The sequence below is a fragment of the Myotis yumanensis genome, unplaced genomic scaffold (genome assembly GCF_028538775.1).
Source record: "Myotis yumanensis isolate MYYU_CA2020_CCGP unplaced genomic scaffold, mMyoYum1.0.hap1 SCAF_3, whole genome shotgun sequence".
Lineage (NCBI taxonomy): Eukaryota > Metazoa > Chordata > Mammalia > Chiroptera > Vespertilionidae > Myotis > Myotis yumanensis.
Window position 1 is genome coordinate 192,498,681 of NW_027223754.1, and position 16,651 is coordinate 192,515,331.

Below are 16,651 nucleotides of genomic sequence, written 5' to 3' on the forward strand. Positions count from 1 at the left end.
ACTCTAACCTCAGGAGTTTGGGACTTACACCTAGGGTCTTGGGAGATTTGTTGGGAGTTCCACAAGCCTAGCCAACTGCTAATACAGCAAGACTACAGCTATTCCCAACAAGATTTATTTGCTGCATGTCTAGAGATTATGATATATTGAGTATCACACAATGAAAATAATCCATGAATCTCTGAGTCTTGCAAGGAATCACAAGAAAGGAAGCATTTATTCCCATCAAATATATAAGCAGATTAAAATAAAAATTAGCATTGCAAATATACACCATATTAGACATTACCTTACAAGTGAAAGAATTCCTAGTTTTTTGAAATTTCCTGTATAATACTTTATTTTTTTATATATATATTTTTATTGATTTTTTACAGAGAGGAAGGGAGAGAGATAGAGTTAGAAACATCAATGAGAGAGGAACATCGACCAGCCGCCTCCTGCACATCTCCCACTGGGGATGTGCCCGCAACCCAGGTACATGCTCTTGACCGGAATTGAACCCGGGACCCTTCAGTCCGCAGGCCAACGCTCTATCCACTGAGCCAAACCGGTTTTGGCCTGTATAATACTTTATAACAAATTTGTAGTCTAGACCCTCTCTCAACTTCTAATTTTCTATTTTTAGATTAAATTATTGTATTCAGCATAGATGAAGCTATATTTAAGTACTAACAAACCTGAAATTTTAAAGGTTTAACACATACAGGCTTATATACAGAACAAATGAGAAGGTAATAGGGAGTTGAACAGTGCTTTTATAAAATGAAAGAAGGATAGATGGAAAGCCATATGTATGTATGTATGGTTGGAATGGAGAGAGAAAGTGGAAGAAAATATGTGGTCATGAACAAATGAATGTGATGGTTAATGAATATTGGAACTCTGGATAAACAAATGTGAATATGTGCTTGGATAAAATTCTTCATTTTGCAAAATCAGAAGTCATTTTAACATTATCTACAAAAATGATCAGCATAAGTTCATGACTTAGAAACATCATGGCAAATATCAGAAGGAACATCTAAAATTGTGCAACGGTTATTTCAGAAATGGGCAGAGTGTGGCAGGAAACTTGTCATATTTCATTATAAACCTTGAATGGCTTTAAACTATGTGTATGTATTACTTTGATAAAGTTTAATTTAGAAGCCTAAAGATGTATACATCTGGTAATTATAACATGAATGATACCTGTAGTCATGTTTTAATAAGTTTGATGGTTTTCTTGGAGGGTACTCAGTTGTTTTCAGCGATTTTAAACTTTTGACATTAGAGGTTAATAAAGGTACAAATTCTAATATGAAAGAAGACTTAGGAGCAGAAGAGAAATAAGGGAGTTAAGGCATTTCACACAAAGAGTGGAAGGCAGATGGCTCTACCAATAGGCAAATAGAAAAAACAGATAAGAGAACTCCTCAAAGGGCAGCTTACATTACAGATCACGAGTAAGTTGTTAGATGCCTTAGTAGTCTGTGTTTACACAAGAGATCTTATTTAGTTGCAATAAAGGAAACTTGAAATTGCGTCCTGTATCCATGAGTATAAAAAATATATTTATTGATTTCAGAGAGGAAGGGAAAGGGGGAGAGAGATAGAAACATCAATAATGAGAGAGAATCATTGATAGGCTGCCTCCTTCACCGCCCCCCCCCACCCCCCACTGGGGATCAAGCTTATAACCCAGGCATGTGCCCCTGACAAGAATCGAACCTGGGACCCTTCAGTCTGCAGGCTGAGGCTCTATCCACTGAGCCAAACCGGCTAGGGTCATAGACTATTTCTTTAAAAAAATTTTTTTTATCTCACTAAATGTATTGGGGTGACATTGGTTAATACAGTCATATAGGTTTCAAGTGTACATTTCTATGATACATGATTTGTATATTGCATTGTATGCCCACCAACCAAAGTCAAATCATCTTCTGTCACCATATGTGGCCCCTTTACCCTTTACTACCACCCCCACCTGCACCTTCTCTTTATTTAAAACCATCCCCCCCACCAACAACAGTATAACAATAAAGCCATAGAATAAATTATCACCTTTCACTCAGAGCTAGGATAATTGGTTTTAAAATGAACCTGGAAGGGAATTTCGATATACTAAATAAAAAATTTAAGGATGGAAAGAAACATTTTACAACAGACTAGATTCTCATTTATCTCAGGTGGCTTAGTTTGGGATAGAAGTAGATTAATTTGTGCATTGTCTCTCAGACATAGCTTTCATCAGAAACAAGAGAACTTGTTTTCAAGTCAGGTTGGACCAGAGAGTTTCCAGGTGATGCTGATGTCACTAGTCTGGGACCACACTTTGAAGGCCTCAAGATTGAGTCTTTGGTGTTTTCCGAAATCCCTGTTCACCATGTCCCTTGCTCTTTTAGAAACATGTCACACTTGGTGAATATCTAAGAAGCTCTGCTTGAGTCAAGTGCTTGGGTAAAATGCTCCAGATTCTCACACAGCTGTACTGCTGTTTCTTCCATAAAAGCCTTTGCTTTGGGTACAACTGGTAGAATGTGTGTGCCCCTCACTGAAAGCTGCCTCCAGAATGCCCTGCACAGACTGCCTTGCTTTCTTCCTAAAATCTTTTCCCATAAGGGCATAGAGGAAGGGATTGAAGCAACTATTCGCAGATGCTAGGGCAATGGTCACAATGTCCCAGGATAGCAGAGCTGTCTCTGAGCCAGTAAACAAAAAGAGGACTCCAAAAATGTGGTATGGGGCCCAGCAGACAATGAAGACAACCACCACCACTATGGCCACCTGGAAGGTTTTGCTCTGAGCCTTGATAGAGCGACCCCACATTTGGAAGATAATAAGGCTATAACAGGTCACCATAACAATACAGGGCAGCAGGAAACCAATCACTAACCTAGTGATGGTTATTATCACCTGGGGTGTTGCAACTTTATTGTTATATTCAATGTAATCTTCAGTATAGTCCTGGAAATCTTGTGATGGCTCAATTGTGTATAGGGCATTACTAGAGGTACTAGAGAAAAGCTCTAAATCGGTAGAGAGGAAAGCATCAGAGTCATCCGATGAGTTAATTCTGTGATCTTCAATGGGAAGGCCAATGGGGATTGTTGGGGAGGCCTCATCATCAGGTTTAATTAAATTATAATATGGATGTTGATTAGGTAATCTAGTTGAATCCACAGGAACTGAATCTCCAGGAGGTCTTTGAAATGTTTCAGCATGGAGGAGCATGGTACTTGTCCAAGGATGATCATTTCTTTCTGAAGAGAAAGCATCTGACCTGTCAACCAATTCTCCAGGCAACTGAACGATGGGGTTGTCAAGAGATGCATTTTCCGGTTGATCGTAAGTGTAGTATGAATAATCTAATGAGCCACTGGTACCAAAATTGTAGCCACACATAGTATGGTTGCCTATGGTGAACATTTCCCGGTACATGAACACAGGTATACACATTGCAAAAGCCAACACCCAGATACATCCACAGATAATGAAGGCTGTCCTTACATTGCGGTGATTCTGGCACCAGATGGGCTTGAGTACCAAAAGGCAGCGGTCCAGGCTAATGGCAGTCAGTAGGAAGACGCTGGCAAACATGTTGAGGATGATGATGGAAGGAATGAGCTTGCATAGGAGCCAACCATAAGGCCAGTGTCCTTTGAGAGCCAAGTGAACCAAGGAGAAGGGTAAGGAGAGACAGCAGAGAAAGTCTGCCAGTGTGAGATGGAGAAACCAAACAGTGTTCACGGTCCACTTCATCTTTAGGCCAGCTACCCACAGCACCAGCCCGTTGCCTGGCAATCCCAATAAGAAAGTGAGGCTGAGAATGACCATGGACAGAATTACTGGGGGGTTATACCAAGGCTGGTAGTGTATGTCAGTTGAATTGGTCTCATCCGGGAAATACGCCATTGCTAAATTTCTGCAAAAAGAGAAACAAACATATTTAAAGTAACATTATCTTTTTAAAAATGGGTATCTTGGTGCTGGGGTCCAACGCCAGCAGGTCCAGGGGTCCCCAAAGGTGTGGACGGAGTCGGCGAAGAAGGAATGACACGGAGACAGCCTTCAGTTGATCAGCAGCCTAGTCAGGACCTCTAGCCAGGATCTCCAGCCAAGTTCTGGTTAGAATCTGATCAGGATCTGATGTTTATTGTCTTGTTACATCTGTATTTATACCAGTTGATTTTAATCCTGTCAATTTCTATTGCAAAGGTTAGGGCGTTTCTTATCTCCATTCCAGGGAGTAAAGATTATGTAGCTTAAGCGTGATTGTTTGTAGTTAAAGTGATTAACTACCCGCCTGGCACTTAGTTAAGGGGTTGTATCCCCTCCCTAACTTCAGGGAAAAATCCCCACCTGGGGAAACAACCTTTCTCAGAGAGGTGACCTTGGTTAAAACACATGGTGCTAAGGAGAGCAAACATATTAAGAACAATATGCTATATATGCCAGGTCCCTTGAAACATGCTGTGCAGATGTTTCTTTCCTGCAGCAACTGTGTCAAGCAGCAAGGATGGACGGCTTCCGGCATCTTGGAAATCTAACCTTCCCACATAATGATGTAGAACTGCACAGGCCCTTATACTGTTTTAGTTTGTATTCCTTGATTTCACATTGAATAACACAAAACTTTCTCTGATAGACTATTTACTTACTTATTAAAAAATTGTGTATATATATATATATATATATATATATACACATATATTTGATTTTAGAGAGGAAGGAAGAGGGCCAGAAAGATAGAAACATCAATGATGAGAGAGAATCATTGATTGGTTGCCTCCTGCATGCCCCAGACTGGAGATCAAGCCTGCAACCCGGACCTGTGCCCCAACCAGGAATCAAACTGTGACTTCCTGGTTCATAGGTGGACACTCAACCACTGAACCATGCTAGTCAGGCTCGGATGGACCATTTAAAATCTACTGTATCTATTTAAGTGTGTATCAAAATAACCTAATTTGAAAGTTTATATCAATGTAAATTTCTCCCTTTTTTTTTGACTTTTAATCTCTCATTCTCCACTGATTACTTTCCTTACTTAATATTCCCTATTAAAAACAAACAAATGAGTCTAATGGACAAACAATAACTTTTAATTTTTCAAAAAATATATTTTTATTGATTTCAGAAAGGAAGGGAGAGGGAGAGAGCGATAGAAACATCAATGTTGAGAGAGAATCATTGATTGGCTGCCTCCTGCACGCCCCACACTAGGGATCGAGTCCGCAACCCAGACATGTGTCCTTGACTGGAATCGAATCTGGGACCCTTCAGTCCACAGGCCGCCACTCTATCCACCAAGCCAAACCAGCTAGGGCAAACAATGACTTTTATATTAGGGGTTCCCAACTTTAAATCCATGAAAGGGCTTTTAGAACCCCCATTTTTACCTCAAATGATAGGGAAAATTTTAACTTTAATATTTTCATTTCCTTGAGGGCAGAGGTCCATCTATTCCCTACCAGATTTTCAAAGGACTCACCACCAGAGAAAAAGGTCCTAGACTCAATTATATCTTTAGATACAACATCAACTTTTCCTTTTGCTGTTCAGTTTCTCAAGAGTTGTTTACACTCTTGGCATTGATTTTTCTCACCACCCATTATTTCTTTCTTGTCTTTTGTTTTGTATTGAATATAACAGAAACAATAACTTTATATTAACAGAAGCAAAAATATGCATAAAAATATAGACAAATAAGAATAAGAAAATAGCCCGGCAAGAGTGGCTCAGTCGTTGAGTGTTGACCTATGAACCAGGAGGTCATGGTTCGATTCCCAGTCAGGGCACATGCCTGGGTTGTGGGCTTGGTCCCCAGCATGGGGCTGTGCAGGAGGTAGCCAATCAGTGATTCTCTCTCATCATTGATGTTTCTATTTCTCTCCCTCTCTCTTTTCCTCTCTGAAATCAATAAAAATATATTTAAAAAAGAATAAGAAAATAAAAATCCCATATTCTACCAGTCATTGATTATTACTTTAGCACCTTAATACCTTCTGGATCTTTTATATACATATGTGTGTGTGTGTGTGTGTGTGTGTGTGTGTGTGTGTGTGTGTTTACATTCACACTTTTATATATGTATGAATGTATATATGTTTTTTTGTTATGCACAATTTAACAAAATAGATCAAATTACATGTTGGTTCATGAGCATTTTTAATTGCAGTAAAACACATGTAATAAAAATTTACCATCTTAACCATTTTTAAGCATATAGTTCAGTAGTGTTAAGTATATTCACATTATTGTGTAAAATACAGGACTTTCTCACATTGCAAAACTAAAACACACACAAATTAAGAGGCTGAAGAATTAATTTCTGATTTATTTGACAACTCCCTACTTCCCTCTCCCCCATCCTATGGTAATCACCATTCTATTTTGTTTCTATGCAATTGACTACAGTATAGGTGGAATCATATAGCACTCATCTTTGTTGTGACTGGCTTATTTCACTTAGCACAATATCCTTAAGATTCATCCAAGTTATAGCATGTGTTGGAATTTCCTTCATTATTAAAATTGAATACTATTTCATTGTATGTATTGGTCACATTTTGTTTATTCTTTCATTAGTCAATGGATATTTGAGTTGCTTCAAACTTTTAGCTATTGTGAATAACAGTGCTATGAATGTGGGTATAAATGCATATTGTTTTATAAACTGCTTTCTTTTATTCAGTTATCAGTCTCCACATTATACAGTATGATTGTACCTTAAGGAATACTCAATCTTGATTCAATTCTTCCAACTGTCCCCAAAATATCTTTTATAGCTGATTTGCCCACAATTATATCAAACTTAGGATCACACTTGCCTCAGAATGTTGTGTTTCTTAAGTGTCTTAATTTAGTCTAGTTTCTCTTTTTCAAAGATACTGGCTTGTTTGGTGGTCTGTTGTTCTGACCACTCATTTCTCAACCCTGTGTACTTTGCCTTCTGCTCCTATCACTTCATTAAAATTACCTCTAAATAACAAATCCAAGCATCTTTTTCCTTGTCTCCATCCTCTAATATAATATGTTTCATTTGATACATTAACTCCTTGACACTCTCTTCTTCTTTTGGCCTCTGTGACATTGCCCTCCCCTAATTCTGAATGTACCATCCTTTATAGTTTTCTTGAACAGCTCACTATTCCAAATTAATGCTATTTTCTGTACCTTAGTTAATGAAGTTTACTTCTATCTGAAATTATGTCCTTTACCTTAACCCCCTCTTTCCTCCATCTTTAATTCCTACCTGTTAAAATCCTAGTTATTCTTCAAGATCAGTTCAAATATTATATTTTCCTTGAAACTTCCTCTAATAATCCCAATCAGAAATTAATTCTTCAGCCTCTTAATTTGTGTGTGTGTGTGTGTGTGTGTGTGAGAGAGAGAGAGAGAGAGAGATTTGAACCTCTTTGCATAGTCTCTGTGCAATGACACATTTTATCTCATATTGAAATTATTATAGTGGCTGTCCTATTTATCATACTGGCCTTAAATTTCATGACAGTAGAAATGAGTCTTGTTCCTAAAAGCTTGTTCCACAGAATTTAGCACAATGCCTTATATGACAGAAAGATTAAATATAACTTGAATGGATGGATGTTCATTTGGGGGGGGGGTACTTTTTAATCTTTTTTAACTAAGTTTAAAATTCTTATTTTATTCATTTACTCCAGTAAGGATGCCGTCTCTTCTAACTTCCTCTTTGTTTTCCAGTTCCCAGTTTAGTAGCTGTAACAGCATTTTATGTTTCCCTTTATAAAGGCCCAATATATTTTTGTTACTTGGAAGTAGTTCTGCTGAGTTAACCCAATGTTGTCATAGAATCTTAAATATTTAGCGGAAGTTAAAGTAACTGAGTCAACAAAATAATACTTTTAAAAAAGTTATCCTCATTCCCTTTCCCTCAGCCTTATCTATTCAAATATTCAAGTTCTGTTAGGGTCTCTTCTTTTCTTTCTGTGCATGACAGTGACCCTGATCCCACGTCCTACCCCAACACACGCATTCATGTATAGATCCATAAAACACCAAGAGAAGGAGAGAGTCAGAGAATGCTAGGACTGAAAATAAACTTAGCAATCATCTCTCGTTGTCTCTATTTTTATTTTGCAGTTTTTTGACACTGATACTCAGCAAATGAGTTGACTTTTACACATGCAAATAGGAGGGTTCCCAAATCCTAGGTCAAATAGCTGTCAGGCTGATTCTCTCTCTCTCTCTCTCTCTCTCTCTCCCTCTTTTGACATTTAGTGTTGGGCCTGTAGGGCAACACAATCCTTGAGGGCCATTTGTGAGTCCCGCCACAGGAGAACAAAACACCAGGAAAAACTTGCAGGGCACCAGGTGTCAGATCAGACCACACAAGGAATTGGAAACTGTCCTAAAGGCACTTGATCACACTCGAGCATTCCATCTGCATTCCAAGCCCACTAGCTCAGCCCCTAGACCAGTGATGGCGAACCTTTTGAGCTCGGCATGTCAGCATTTTGAAAAACCCTAACTTAACTCTGGTGCCGTGTCACATATAGAAATTTTTTAATATTTGCAACCACAGTAGAACAAAGATTTATATTTTTGATATTTATTTTATATATTTAAATGCCATTTAACAAAGAAAAATCAACCAAAAAAATGAGTTCGTGTGTCACCTCTGACACGCGTGTCATAGGTTCGCCATCACTGCCCTAGACCCACCAGTGACTGCCTATAAGGATGAAAGTCCAGCTCCTGGGTGCTGCTCTCATTGACCCAATGTCCCTGTGGCTGGGTGCTGTGCAGCCCTTCCCTTGGGATATCCTAACCCCCACCCCCTTCCCTTAAATACATTCATTTTCCTTTACTCACCGACTGAGATGGTTGTTTAGCCTGCCTGCATCCACCATCCACCATGTTCCCCTTTCATTTGGTGGCTTGTAAGGGGATATCCAGAAGGGAAACTTTCTTCCTTCCCTTCCCCTCACCCCACCCCTACCCTCAGAGATTAACAGCAACCAAGGCCTCCCCAACTCCCCAGCAGCGGCAGGAGTGCCAGATCATCAGACCTTCTGATTTCTACTAATGGGTGAGTTATTTCATTTCTGGGAAGAGGGCACTAGGGACCAAGACTCTCGGCTCCCCATGGGGCCACCACTTGTGGGCGTGGGTCAGCCTTTTAAAAGCCTCTACTGTGGCTGCCACTAGAAGATTCCCGTGACAGGATAAACTTGGCTTGGGATGGGCAAGATTTCTCTAGGCAGCTCGCCGGTGGCAAGCACACATCCAAGCAATGGAGGCACACTATGAAAACCACACACCGCCCAAATCCTTGTCCAAAATGCCCCGTCGGATTTTATTTGGGGGACTGTGAGATTCGGCATGTGAGTTTTGGCATAGCGGGGGCACCCCTCTTTATCCCTAGCCACTGGGGGTCACTGAGTCCCGAGCAGAGTCTTTTCTAGTCATCGAGGGATGCCTCCTGGAATAAGCTTCAGCACAAGGAAGGTGCAGCAGCCAGGCTGGGACACTGGCCCTTGTTTTCTCCCTGCAAATGCCCGTATGGCAGTAACACCATGGGCAATTCAACCTCAATCCTTCCTAGGGACTCACCTCTGGCCTGCCTTTTACAGACGCTTAAGGCCCTCCATTTAGGAGACAGAATTAGACACAAGTGCCTCTTTTTTTTTTATTGCAATACAGCATGGCCACACATTGTCTAATTTATTTTTTAAAATATATTTTTATTGATTTCAGAGAGGAAGGGAGAGGGAGAGAGAGATTGAAACATCAGTGATGGGAGAGAGTCATTGATTGGCTGCCTCCTGTATGCCCCACACTGGGGATCGACCCACAACCCAGGCATGTGCCCTTGACCGGAATCAAACCTGGGACCCTTCAGTCCACAGGCCGATGCTCTATCCACTGAGCCAAACCAGCTAGGGCCCATGACTGTACATCAGGAGATCTGGCCCCAGGATGGCACTCTTAAGTATCCACCATTCTCCAATTGGATTTATACTGCCACTGCCTGGGCAAATGGTCTGAGATTCCCTATGTTCAGGGCTTCTTTGAGCTCCATCACCACGCTGATCTCTGCTTCTCCTGTCCTATTGTTTATGCCTCCACTCCCAGCCCCCTAAAACCACACGAAACCCCTGATTTTGCCTTCTTGCCACCTCCCTTCCCAAAGAGCAACTTTCTTTACTACAAAACTGCAAACACATAACAGTCAGGCTATTATCAGAAACAGAACTCATTACCACACAATTTAGCATGTTATCTCTAAGGAAAAATGTGGCAGTTTATTTATTTTTTTAATTTTTTTAAAAGCATGTTTAATTTTGTTTGCCTTTTCACTTTCTTTTTTAAAAAAAATATATTTTATTGATTTTTTACAGAGAGGAAGGGAGAGGGATAGAGAGTTAGAAACATCAATGAGAGAAACATCGATCAGCTGCCTCCTGCACACTCCCTACTGGGGATGTGCCCGCAACCAAGGTACATGCCCTTGACCAGAATCGAACCTGGGACCCTTGCGTCTGCAGGCCAGCGCTGTATCCACTGAGCCAAACCAGTCAGGCAAAATGTGGCAGTTTTAAATCCAAGCTGCTGGAGGCCTGGGAGCCCGCAGCGAGGCCTGCTCCCTCCTCTCCCTGCCCGCCTTTTCTCCAGCCTCATATGCCTAAACATAATTTTCCAAAGTCTTTGTAACTTAAAAGCTTTGGAGCATTGCTGAGTTAAATGATAAATATCTAGATATTCTAAAATAGCATGAAATTCCAAAACATTACTGCTAGACAAGTTTTAAGTTCACCTGATTATAGCTTTTGTTACAGAAACTCTATAAAGTAAATTTGGAGCAGTTGATGTAATGTCTAGTGCTTTGTGGAAGGTGTGTCTTGAAGTGAGTGTGTTTCAAGTGTGTTCATAAATGTCAATCTAAGAAATGCTGGTTTTTATGGTCTTCATGTATGTGTCTGTATGTTATGTGTAATGTTTGGATGGCACTACTAGGGTATAATGTTTTATTGGCCTACAGAAATTGAATACTTACATAAATTCAATAGAATCCTATGGTCTAGACAAAATATTTAATATCAAAACTGGTTTAAGTTTAATTAACAGCCTTTAAAATTGTTACCATTAAGCTATATGCCTTTTGTGGATGAAAAGGAGCCACATGCTAATCTGACTAACTCAAGGAAGGCCTGCATGGTGGCCTTGCAAATTCATAGACCTAAAGTAACCACAAAGGATGGTCTGAAGTTAAAACCTTTTCATTAAAAAGCAGTTTATAATGGGTATTCATGTCCTAGGCCAGTATCTTCCCTGACAAAGATCAACTTCGATCTTTACTGAGCTTGTTGTCTTTTTGCATCTAAGATACCATAACTGTGAAATGTCAGGGTAACTTGTAACTTCCCTTTTTCTGACCGCGAAGGGCACAACAAATGGTGCCAGGGCACAGATCGCAAATTCCCTCAGTATTATTGTTGTTATCTTATTAATTGTTGAGTGTTAATTATGCTCACCTATGTAAACGAAGCACATGTCTAGCATTTAACTTTTTTTCCAATTCCAGAGGTTCCATCCCCCCTTTACTTTCTCCAACCTCCCTAATCTATACCAACAAATTTCATGTAACCCACTTACATCTCCTCCTTTGATGGTAATTTATAAAAATAGGTGAAAAATCACCTTTCTCTGGAGCATTATCTCAATGTGTTGAGATTCTGCTTCCCAGCAATTGATGATAGTTTGACTCAAATAAATGCACAAAATTTTTTTAAGATTTGAATGTTTTTTTTGTTAACATTTTGTTCTGCCTAGATTTACAAAAGATTTAAAATATAATATGTTGGTTAAGTATATATGACAACCTTCCCAAAGTTTAAATTTCAAAAGACTTTTTCAACAGAGAAACAACTTTGACCTATTCCACGGGCCCTGGAATACCTCAAGGATTCATTCTCTTTCCTAAATTTTTAAACTAATAAGGCCCATTTAATATGCTTGAAAAATTACATGGGAAGTTTTGCCAAATAATAATATATATATATATTTTTTTGTTAATATGAATATTCTAGAAATTTCAGTCTCCTCTAGGAAGGAACTTGCAAAGATTCAGAGTCAAGTTCAAAAGGAAATTTTCAGGAATAACAGGTTTCTTGTCAGTGACACTGGACAAGCCTAGAGTAATGTTTCCCTATGGGAAGCATCTGGCAGTAGTACTTCAGATGTTTGTAATCCACACATTGGGGCATTTATAAATTGTCTCCAGTGCTCAATACTTTTAAAACCTTGCATCTTGTTTGATATATATATATATATATATATATATATATATATATTTAAACTCTAAACTTTATATTGTTTTTTTATGTCATTTCATAATAATTATTATTTACCAAAAATTGTCTTATGTGATATCCTACAGAAAAGCAAGATTCTTTGTCAATTGTTTTATGGTCAAGTCTATAACAATGTCACTCAAGTTTGTCATTTACAGACCATCATTATTTTGCTCTGATGCATTTACAAATACATTAGTTAAGTCTTTGGAAAGATTCATAACAAGGATTCTGACTTACTCTAAATTATAGGTTTCTAAGCAGGTCAGGTCATCTCTTCAAAATATAAGAAAGCTTGTTTTCATTCCCTAAAACAATTTGATAAATTAGACCTTCATAAGCAATATGGGAACTTTTATATTTTTCTCCCTATCTTATCCCTCCAGAATTTGGTAATTCTTTTTTTGTTGTTTGTTTCCCTTTTTTTGTTTATTGCTTAAAGTATTACAAAGGGTATTACATATGTCTCCTTTTTCCCCCCCCGCCCTTGAGAATTTGGTAATTCTTAATGAGTAAGTCATGGCAATAAGTTTCTTTGCATGAATTCAATAAAACCAATTATGGTTTTATTAACTTAAGACTTTGACTGGAATGTTATGTCTGAGAGAGACATGCTTAGACTCTGGGCATCACCAGAAAGCATTCTCAAAACAGATTGAAGCCAATCAAAAGTCACTTACAAGAAATGGGCTGGTACCTTGTTTGATCCCGTGGTTCATGGCAGTCTTTCCAAGTAAGGAACAAGGGTTGCTTTCCTGAGAGATGGCAAGGAAGGAACCTCAAGACATCATTGGGAACCTCAAAAACTTGAGGGATTCACCCCATTCTACAGGTATTGCAGGCAAACTTGGTGGCAAGTAGGTGGCTCATCATCTTTGCCCTAGAGGCTAATTAAGGCTCAATCTTGAGATTCCAGCAAAGCAAGTTTTTGAAAGCCTATATAATCAATTGCTATTCTTGTGTTCATGCAAACAATCAGGCCATATTGAAACTAAACTAAATACAGTAAATAAATTGGTCTTAATTTGGCTATTTAATAAAAATGAGGGTGATTTTAGGGGGGGGGGGAATGTGTTTCAATAGATTCCATATACACAGTCGCAATGTTAGACTCTAGTTCAGTTCATTATCTTCAAAGTTTTATTTTTCACCCATGAGCTAAACTAAACTAGATTCTGAATTTTTTCCTAGTTTTCATAAATATTTGGCTGGATTCAATCCTCCAAACTAATGTCTCTTTCCTTTCACCACACCATTTGCCATAATTCTTATTGTTCTAGCTTTCCCCAATAATACTAAAATTTATAAAACAGTTTGTCTCCACCAGGTTACAAGCCCTACTTGTACTCAGGAGATACCACCCATATATACCATCACAACCTCCTTTTATACCCAGGCCTCATCTTCCCTCTGACAGAGAGCAAGGATTTTTGGCTCTAAAGGAAAATATCTCCACCTTCCAGGAGAAAACGTCTATAGAAGAGACCTGATGCCCCCTTTTCTCTGAAAGAATTCAGGACCAAAAATCTTTATGGGGGGAAATGTTAGCCAGACCCCGAGAATGTTAGACCCTGAGAGCAAGGACGATGGGCCAGATGCAGAAACTCAGCTGGGCAGAAAGCTCCAGATGCCTAGCAAGGGACAAAACTGGAAAAACAAGAACCTCGCTCCCAAGGTAACCAATCCTCCCCTTTCATATCACTAGTCAGGCAGTTTAGACCCCCTGACATTTTCTTGCCTAAAGATAACGTCTAGGCCTCAGTTGTATTTCAGCTGCAGGCCCAGAAAAGCGGCAAAACTAGATAGATGACTCTGTGACTGCCTCAGGACCCAAATCACTCCTCAGGTTTCCTCAGCCTTGGGTATCACATAAAACTCTACCCAGCATCTTAATCAAACACTGACTGTAATTAATGGTTAGACATGTGCTAGGGATTTTTCCCCCCCTACGTTCCTTCTTAGCAGGAGACAGAGCTCTACTCAAAACATGGACGATCAACATGGACAGGAGCCTGGGATGTGTCTGTCACCACTCCAGCTACTCTGAAGCTGGCAGGGGTAAAGCCCAGAATCCATCACACCAAAGTGAAGAGGGCGCCAGAGGGGAAGAATGGGTGACTGAACCCAGGGAACACCTCAAGGAGGGACCGATGTAGAATGGCCCTTTCCATCTTGCCTAGTAGGACTTGGAAGACCTATTGCTAATATACAGAATTATACTCATTCTATTCATTTTGGGAAGAAAGTCACATACAGGGGCCTTTATGCCTTGGGACCCACTGTCCTGGAAAAGGATGTAGGATTGTTTTCTCTTAGGGTTGCTATAGTAGCTCCCTGTGGCGAATGTTGGACTTTTACTAGGTGTTCTAGTTATTGTTTTTCAGTCTCTAGTAACTACAATATGAATTGTTCTGATAATTTCACCCCTCCTTACAGCAATGGACATACTAAGCTGCCAGCTGGTTGGTTTCTGATATGTGGGGTAACTTTATTCATACATGCCCGCCCCCTTCACCTTTGGTATTGTTAGCAAAGGGAAAGGTTCTGAGAGCTGCACAAACGGAAGTATTAAAGACTGACAAAAGCAAAATTCCAATATAAAGCAATTGAGTCATCCAGTGTGAGCTTTTTTAAATATCACATATTATCTGTCTTGAAATGAAGTAAATATAAATCAGAGTTTTAAAGTCTTTCAGAATAAGATGACTTTTTATGATTCTTCAAGTGTTTTGACTATAAAATACCTCTACATTTAAGATAAATAGAGAGTAAACTGATGAACAAAAATAGACCCAGAGACATAGAAACAATGAGAAGACTGTCAAACCTCAGAGGGAAGTCAGAAAAGGGTGGAGGAGGAAAAAGAGATCAACCAAAGGACTTGTATGCTTGCGTAACCGATGAACACAGACAGCAGCGGGGGAGGGCATGTGCTGGGGGTGGGAGTGGCTGGGGAGAAGTCAATGGGGGAAAAAGGAGACATATGTAATACTTTCAACAATAAAGAATTTTAAATAAAAAAATAGAGAATTTCTTTATTTTATTTTAAATACTGAGTTGACTGCAGTAACTAAAAAGATAAGTAAGATTTAAAACTAAAATTCAACTATGGTAGGAAAAGTAGATTCCAGAATCAAATACTAATGATAGGAAAGGAGTCAGTAGCAAGAAGGAAGAAGAAAAAGGATAAATAAAAATAAGAGAAATAGAATAAGAATATATATGCATATATATGTATATAACAATGTGTCTCTATATACTAGGCAATCAATGATTTGCAAAACAAAACTTTTGGAGAAAATGGAAATCAAAAGTCAGAAGGTGAATCATAGCTGATTTAAGAGAGGGAGGAAAATGATATAAAAATTCACTATTAGTTCAGAATGAATATATTAAAAGCAAAGATATATAGAATGTGGAATATTTAGAAGAAGAAAGGCGCACATGTAGAAAAAAGAAATGATGTATAAGTTGGGAAGGAATAAAGGGAAATAGAAGATAATGACCCTGCAATCATCATGTATAATAAGCAAAACAAACTAGGCTCAAGTCATCAAGTGGGTCTAGGGCAGCGGTTCTCATATTGTTTTTGTGATTAATCACTATGCTTTAATTATGTTCAATTTTTTTAAAAATATATTTTATTGATTTTTTACAGAGAGAAAGGGAGAGAGATAGAGAATTAGAAACATCGATGAGAGAGAAACATCGATCAGCTGCCTCCTGCACATCTCCCACTGGGGATGTGCCCGCAACCCAGGTACATGCCCTTGACCGGAATCGAACCTGGGACCTTTCAGTCCGCAGGCCGACGCTCTATCCACTGAGCCAAACCGGTTTCGGCAATTATGTTCAATTTGTAACAATGAAAATACATCCTGCATATCAGATATTTATGATTCATAACAGTAGCAAAATTACAGTTATGAAGTAGCAACGAAAATAATTTTATGGTTGGGGGTCACCACAACATGAGGAACTGTATTAAAGGGTCGCGGCATTAGGAAGGTTGAGGGTTTCTTACCAGAAAGCTGAGATAGTAGCTGAAGGCTTTAGCACGGATCTGGAGCCCTCCACCTCCTGTCTGTCACGTCCTCACACTTAATAGAGTCATGAAGTATGTTTAGGAAATTTGCTGAGCTCTTCCTCTTTCTTTTCTCTTTTCCTTTATGTTGATAAACTCCACATTTTTGACGACTACTTGACTTTACAGGAAGTGTTTCAAAATGAGTCATTTCTAAATGTTATCAGATAAGAAAAGTAATAAACAGAGTGGGAGAGCATACTTCTCAGAAATTTTCTGCAGGACACAGCATTGTTAGGTAGAGAAT

General features: G+C 39.0%; 1 protein-coding gene across 2 annotated transcripts; it reads right to left on the reverse strand.

Moving 5' to 3' along the window:
- Window positions 1–113: 113 nt before the first annotated feature.
- C3AR1 (complement C3a receptor 1) lies at window positions 114–16,494 on the reverse strand. Of its 2 annotated transcripts, none has more exons than XM_070410733.1 (2): window positions 16,345–16,494; window positions 114–3,907 (listed from the first exon to the last, which is right to left on the reverse strand). In XM_070410733.1, the coding sequence occupies exon 2, from the start codon at window positions 3,895–3,897 to the stop codon at window positions 2,461–2,463; it is 1,437 nt and encodes a 478-aa protein (XP_070266834.1). In that variant the 5' UTR covers window positions 3,898–3,907; window positions 16,345–16,494; the 3' UTR covers window positions 114–2,460. The 2 variants fall into 2 exon arrangements, with proteins under 2 accessions (XP_070266834.1, XP_070266833.1); XM_070410732.1 differs by lacking the exon at window positions 16,345–16,494 and adding an exon at window positions 8,839–8,904.
- Window positions 16,495–16,651: the final 157 nt, after the last annotated feature.

Bases quoted from the DNA above. Each gene is read 5' to 3' on its own strand.
- C3AR1 (XM_070410732.1), bottom strand. From the start codon at position 8,876: ATGGTGGATGCAGGCAGGCTAAACAACCATCTCAGTCG. The intron at 3,908-8,838 runs GTGAGTAAAGGA...CTCTTTTTGCAG, and splicing joins CTAAACAACCATCTCAGTCG to AAATTTAGCAATGGCGTATT.